The 6,613-nt window shown below is 44.5% G+C and overlaps 1 protein-coding gene across 8 annotated transcripts in view; it reads left to right on the top strand.

Moving 5' to 3' along the window:
• ITSN1 (intersectin 1) overlaps positions 1-6,613 on the top strand; it is a 226,228-nt gene that overhangs the window by 86,879 nt on the left and 132,736 nt on the right. For all 8 annotated transcript variants that reach the window (XM_075132970.1, XM_048867649.2, XM_075132962.1 and 5 more), the window contains one exon: positions 160-223. In XM_075132970.1, coding sequence (XP_074989071.1) covers positions 160-223 — 64 coding nt within the window. The remainder of the gene's footprint in view (positions 1-159; positions 224-6,613) is intronic.

Raw genomic sequence — 6,613 nt, 5'->3', positions numbered from 1 at the left:
TGCACCGTGACAGTTTGTTCTGAGCAGTAGTATGTTCAGCTCTAACACATAGGGAACTGACATTTTTCAGGTTAGCCCATCAAAACTGAGTTCTGCTCCAGAATAATGTTCTCTGATTTTTTGTTTGTTTGTTTCTTAACCCTTGTTCTAATTTGTTAGGTCCACAAGCAAGAACTATCCTTATGCAATCAAGTTTACCACAGGCTCAGTTGGCTACAATATGGTAAAGAGAGTTCCTTTAATTTTTCTCAAATCAGAAACTGTACTTATCACTCTGGATTATACCCTTTCCCCCCATCCCCCCACTAACTTGTTAAATTTTGCAGTCTTTTTCTTTACACAAGATATACATTAAAAACTGCATACTTGTACACATTAACATTACTATTTAATAAAGGGCATTGTCAGAGGAATTAGATGAGTTGCCACTGAATTTTTCTAATATCAGCTAATTCTTACAAAATATAAAAAATGGTTCATAAAAAGAACTCTTCAAGTTTATTTTACATTAGATACCTATGGTAATCCTCCCCTTCTGTGTGGGTTGAAAACATAGCTGACATTTTTACTTGGTTTTGTCTTTAATTGTTTGTAAAAAAACCACTTTGTTTCTCTTACCTGTAGTGAAATTATACCCCGGAACTTAATACAAAAAAGTATTTTTTTAAAATGTGTAGTAAAGAAAACTGTAGCCTCCTAAAATTGTCCTTTATCCCTAGTTGTGTCCTGGCAGAAGTATTAACTCTTTGAAAAAAGAAAAGGAGTACTTGTGGCACCTTAGAGACTAACCAATTTATTTGAGCATAAGCTTTCGTGAGCTACAGCTCACTTCATCAGATGCATACTTTGGAAAGTACAGAGATGGCATATATCACATCCACCAATATGATATATGCCATCATATGCGAGCAATGCCCCTCTGCCATGTACATTGGTCAAACTGGACAGTCTCTACGTAAAAGAATAAATGGACACAAATCAGATGTCAAGAATTATAACATTCATAAACCAGGTTTCAGAGTAACAGCCGTGTTAGTCTGTCTTTGCAAAAAGAAAAAGAGTACTTGTGGCACCTTAGAGACTAACCAATTTATTTGAGCATGAGCTTTCGTGAGCCAGTCGGAGAACACTTCAATCTCTCTGGTCACGCAATTACAGACATGAAAGTTGCGATATTACAACAGAAAAACCTCAAAACTAGACTCCAGCGAGAAACTGTTGAATTGGATTTCATTTGCAAATTGGATACTATTAACTTAGGCTTGAATAGAGACTGGGAGTGGCTAAGTCATTATGCAGGGTAACCTATTTCCCCTTGTTTTTTCCTACCCCCCCCACGTTCTTGTTAAACCCTGGATTTGTGCTGGAGATGGCCCAACTTGATTATCATACACATTGTAAGGAGAGTGATCACTTTAGATAAGCTATTACCAGCAGGAGAGTGGGGTGGGGGGGAGAGAAAACCTTTTGTAGTGGTAAACACCCATTTTTTCATGGTTTGTGTGTATAAAAAGATCTTCTGTACTTTCCACAGTATGCGTCCGATGAAGTGAGCTGTAGCTCACGAACGCTTATGCTCAAATAAATTGGTTAGTCTCTAAGGTGCCACAAGTACTCCTTTTCTTTTTGCAAATACAGACTAACATGGCTGTTACTCTGAAACCTGTCATTAACTCTGAGTTTCTTCTCTTTGATGTGCTTTAAAGGAGTGTCCTTTGTTTTTTATCTCCGCATTCTTATCTGCCAAAGTAGATTGCCTTCTATTAACATAACCAACTAGGTCTCTCATTTCTCCTTCAGCCTGAGTAATCTCTTGTACCTTGCTGTGTAACTGCATAGTGGCTTTAGTATTTATTTATTTGCCTTTTTACTACTCTCCTAGTATTTTTGTTCCTGATTGTTCAGGGTCACCTTCTGTGATTTTTGAAATGGCCTTCATGCCACTTTTGTGTATTTTAATGGATTAATTGCTCTCTGCTGCCTATTTCTAATTAACTTCCTCTCTTGAAATTCAGTGTCTTAAATCTCTGCTTGAAATTCAGTGTCTCACTACAGTGCTACCACATGATTTTCCCTGTGCTAGGATGTCAACTATATTTATTGTCATTGTTGCATAGTGGCTGTGCCATACTTGCTTTATAGGGTTTGGCTTAGATATTATTCAGGACTTACAGTAGCCTCTTCTCTTTTGTTTCCTAACAAAGTTGCTATAAGAAGCAATGGCAACCCAATAATCCAGAACATCACTAGCTGTGACTGGGGTCCCAATGGGGGCCAGCAGAGGTCACTTAGTTAGGGTGAACCCCAAAGAATGGGGTAGATAATCCCCAAAGCTGGTGGATGTTTTCAATACTTAAATTTACCAAGGCAGCATAAAATCACTTCTTTATTACTTCACTGGTTGCCAAGAAGTCTCCTCCCCAGGAGTTCAGAAACCCCAAGGATCTGTTTGTATCTGATCTTCCTGAGTCACCACTACTCAGACACAATTTCCCTCCACTTCCATCCTCCTCTCCAGAATCACAGCATTGTTCCCTTTCCCCTCTGAGGATGGCACCGCCCTTTCCCAGCGATGCAGAGGAGAAGGAGTACTTTGTCCCACCCTCTTACTTGGGACAGGCGCAAGATACATCCTCTACATGTCCTCACTATCCACAACCAGACCAGGGCCCTGGTATGGACCGCCATGGATTTAACCCCATGTGCTGCTTCCTCCACATTGGCCATACAGGATCCTTGGGCAGGGCACAGTTCGGGAAGCTTCCCATACAGCAAAGCCAGAGGTCTACACATTCACCATCTCCATCGGTCTCTTGACTACCAGAGACTTAACCTTTCCCCATAGCAGACAAGGAGGAACACTAAGAGGCGGAAGTTCCGCCACCACTCCACTGCTTCTCTTGTTCCCCCGATGAGGCTATCATGCCTCCACCCCCTACTGCAGCAAATGACTTCAAACGCTTTCAGGAGTTGTTTCACAGGATTGCAGACTCCCTCTAGATTCGTTTGGAGGAAGCCAAAGAACAACAGCATAAACTCCTCGACATCCTGCACGCATCCTCATCCTCCAAAGTAGCCCTTCCTGTCAATGAGGCCCTTCTCGCCCCCTCCAAGGTGCTCTGCAGACCTCAGTGTTGTTATCCCACCAATCTGAAAGCAGGCAGACAAAAAAAATTACATTCCCGCAAATGACATGGAATCTTTTTTCTCACCCCACTCCAAATTTCTTCATTGTCTATGCCGTACACAAAAAGGGACACCAATACCAACCTCAATCCACTGCTCATGACAGACTAGAAGCAGTTGGATCTATGGACGCACAGCTTATTTATCTGCTACGCTCCAATTACGATTATCTTAACTATTTCAAAATACAGGAACTCTAAGACCTTCCTGATGGCAAAAAAGAGCAATTCCAGGCACTTGTATCCAAAGGACACTTCTTGGCCTGTATGGCTTTACAAGCCCCCTTGGACTCCATGGATACCACTGCCCATTCCATCATGACTGCAGTAGTCATGAGACGGGCATCATAGCCACGCCTCTCCGACGTTCCTAAGGAGGTACAAGCCACTGTCGAGGACCTACCCTTTGAGGGCCCCAAATTATTTGTGGAGTGTATGATGAGTTCCTACACTTCCTTAAGGACTCTTAAGCAACTCTCTGCTCTCTTGGCATTTACTCACCAGTGCCAAAAAGACACTCAGGGAAATACCAACTTCCTCCATGATCCCGACCACAGCAATACACCCCCCAACAACAGTGCGATACTCAACACTGTCAACAGAAGCCCCCTACCAAGCACAGACATGACTCCTCAAGGGGCAACCTCTCACATACCTTTGGCCAAACAACAATTTTGAAGGTGAGTTCGAGGCCCTGAGAAGCCTCCCCCTATTCCAGTGAAAACAACCATCTCCAACATCCCACCAGTTTGGCGATATTCTATCCCCTTTTTTTCCATCATGGCAGCTACTTACCTCAGACAAGTGGGTTCTAGGGATAGGAAAGGAATGGAGTATCCTTCCTTGATTATCTACCCCCCCCCCACTTCCCGTCCCTCTTCAGGGACCCTTCTCACGAACTCCTTCTACGAGAAGAAATCACCTTCTGCAACTGGGAGCCATAGAGCCGGTCCCATCCCAGCATAGAGGGAAGAGTTTTTGTTCCCATTATATTTTGATCCAAAAGAAATCTGGCGGATGGAGACCAATCCTAGACCTTCGAAACCTAAATGAGTTAGTCAAACTGCGGTGCTTCAAGATGGTTATCTGTTCTACCATTATCCCAGCACTTGAACACGGGGACTGGTTCTTGTTCCTTAACCTCCAAGACTCATACTTTCACGTCACAATTTACCCTGCCCACACACGGTTTCTCCAATTCATCCTGGGGACTGATTACTAGGGCTCAGTGTCTGTCACGGAGGTTGCAGAAGTCACGGGTTCCGTGACTTTCCACGACCTCCGTAACTTCTCCAGTGGCCAGTGTGGCTGATCCCAGGGTCTGCTAGCCCTGGCAGTGGTGCCACTGACCCCAGGCACCACCCTGTCCCAGCAGCAGTACCTCCCTCCCTCTCACGCCCTCTCACCCTCCCCAAGATTTAGTCACAGGTATTTAAGTCATGGATAGGTCACAGGCCATGAATTTTTTTATTGCCTGTGACCTGTCCATGACTTTTACTAAAAATACCCGTGACAAAGTATTGCTCTTCAAACTCTTGACAGCACCTAATGTGTTCTCCAAAGTCCTTGTGGTAGTGGCTGCCTATCTACACAAAGAAGGCGTTATCATCTTTCCATATTTAGATGACTGCTCTTCACAATGTCTGAATGACAATGGACCTTTTCTTGAGCCTCAGCCTTCACATAAACCTGGAGAAATCTACACTAACATTGGTGCAACACCTGTAGTCTAGCGAGGCACAATTGGATGCCATACAAGCCAGAGCCTTCCTCCCAGCTCACAGATTTTTAGTTATAGTTGATCTTGTATTCACGGTGAGAACCTGTCCCCAGATCTCAGCCAGGGCATGTCTCCAACTACTTGGCCACATGGGAGCAGCCGTCTTCATGGTAAAGTACGCATGTGTTATATCTCCAGGTGTAGCTACATAGTCTATGTACCTCACAGACACATCCTTCACAAACTCCTATCCATACCTATGAAGGTCAAGGACCGACTAGTCTGGTGGACACAGATCAAAAACGTCTGTGTTGGGGTACCTTTCCTTCAATCAGCGCCGTCCATGATTCTAACAACCGACTCCTTAATTGATTGGGGAGTACACCTTCACACTCACACAGTGCAGGACAGATAGTCCTTAACCAAATCCACCCTACACATCAACGTCCTCGAGTTATGAACAGTCTGCAGTGCCTGTTGATGTTTTCTCCCACTAATAGTGTGATGTGCTATCAGAGTCATGACTGACCATATGGCCTGCATGTTCTACATCAACAGGTAAGGTTGAGGGAGATCCCTCTCTACGCTTAGAGGCATTGAAATTATGGAACTGGTGTATCCAACACTGCATCACTATCATAGCTGTATGTCTCCATGGACACGAGAACACCATTGCAGACTCACTGAGCAGGAGATTCTCCCACAGTCACACATGGGAACTAGATACATGAGTCCTTCAGCACATCCTCAACCGCTGGGGATTACCCTCCATAGGCCTCTTGGCCACACCAGCGAACTCCCACTGCCCTCAGTTTTGCTCAAGATGGGGTCGAGGATGCGGATCCCTGGAAGATGCATTCCTTATCACATGGGATACACTGTTACTCTGTGCCTTCCCTTCCTTCTCCCTTCTGTTCAGAGTACTCCACAAGAACCAAGGGGACAGAGCCAGAATCATGCGTATAGCTCTGACATGGCCACCCCAGATCTGATATACTTACCTCATTTGCATGACAGTATGCCCTCCAACCACTCTGTGTCCAACTCAGTGACTTCTTTCACAGGATGAGGGTTGCATCCTCCATCCCAATCCACAGCTACTCCCACTGAACGCACGGCTCCTCCGTTGTTCCGGGATTCAGAAATAACCTCTTTGGAAGCAGTTAAACACGTACTTTCAAACAGCAGGCGCAATATGACTAGACGCACTTACCTCCACAAATGGACTAGAATTCAATCCTGGTGCACCTCCCATTAGGTTGAGGCACTGAGCGCTCCATTACCACTTATCCTGGACTATGTTTTGTACCTTTAAAAGATTGGGGTTATCCACAAGCTCCATAGGTGTGCATTTGGCAGCCTTCCCAACCTTTCACTGCGAGATAGACGGCCACTCCATCTTCACCCACCCGCTCATTAAATGATTCCTGAAGGGACTCCAAAATCTTTCCCCTCACATATGGTCTCCAACCCTGGCTTGGGACTCTGGTCACTAGACCTCCATTCAAACCTTTGACAACTTGCTTCTATGTTCATTTATCATACAAGAACAGTATTTTTTATCACCTCTGCCTGGTGGATTGGTGAAATTTTTCATAAAGACAAAGTTACGCTACACCCACATCCAAATTTTTTATCTGAGGTACCATCTAAACCAACCTATCCACCTTCCCTGCTTCTTTCCAATGCCACCCAGCAACCAACAGGA

The sequence above is a fragment of the Caretta caretta genome, chromosome 1, assembly GCF_965140235.1.
Source record: "Caretta caretta isolate rCarCar2 chromosome 1, rCarCar1.hap1, whole genome shotgun sequence".
Taxonomy (NCBI): domain Eukaryota; kingdom Metazoa; phylum Chordata; order Testudines; family Cheloniidae; genus Caretta; species Caretta caretta.
The sequence above is the reverse complement of the archived record's forward strand: the minus strand, read 5'-3'. Positions and strand labels throughout refer to the sequence as shown.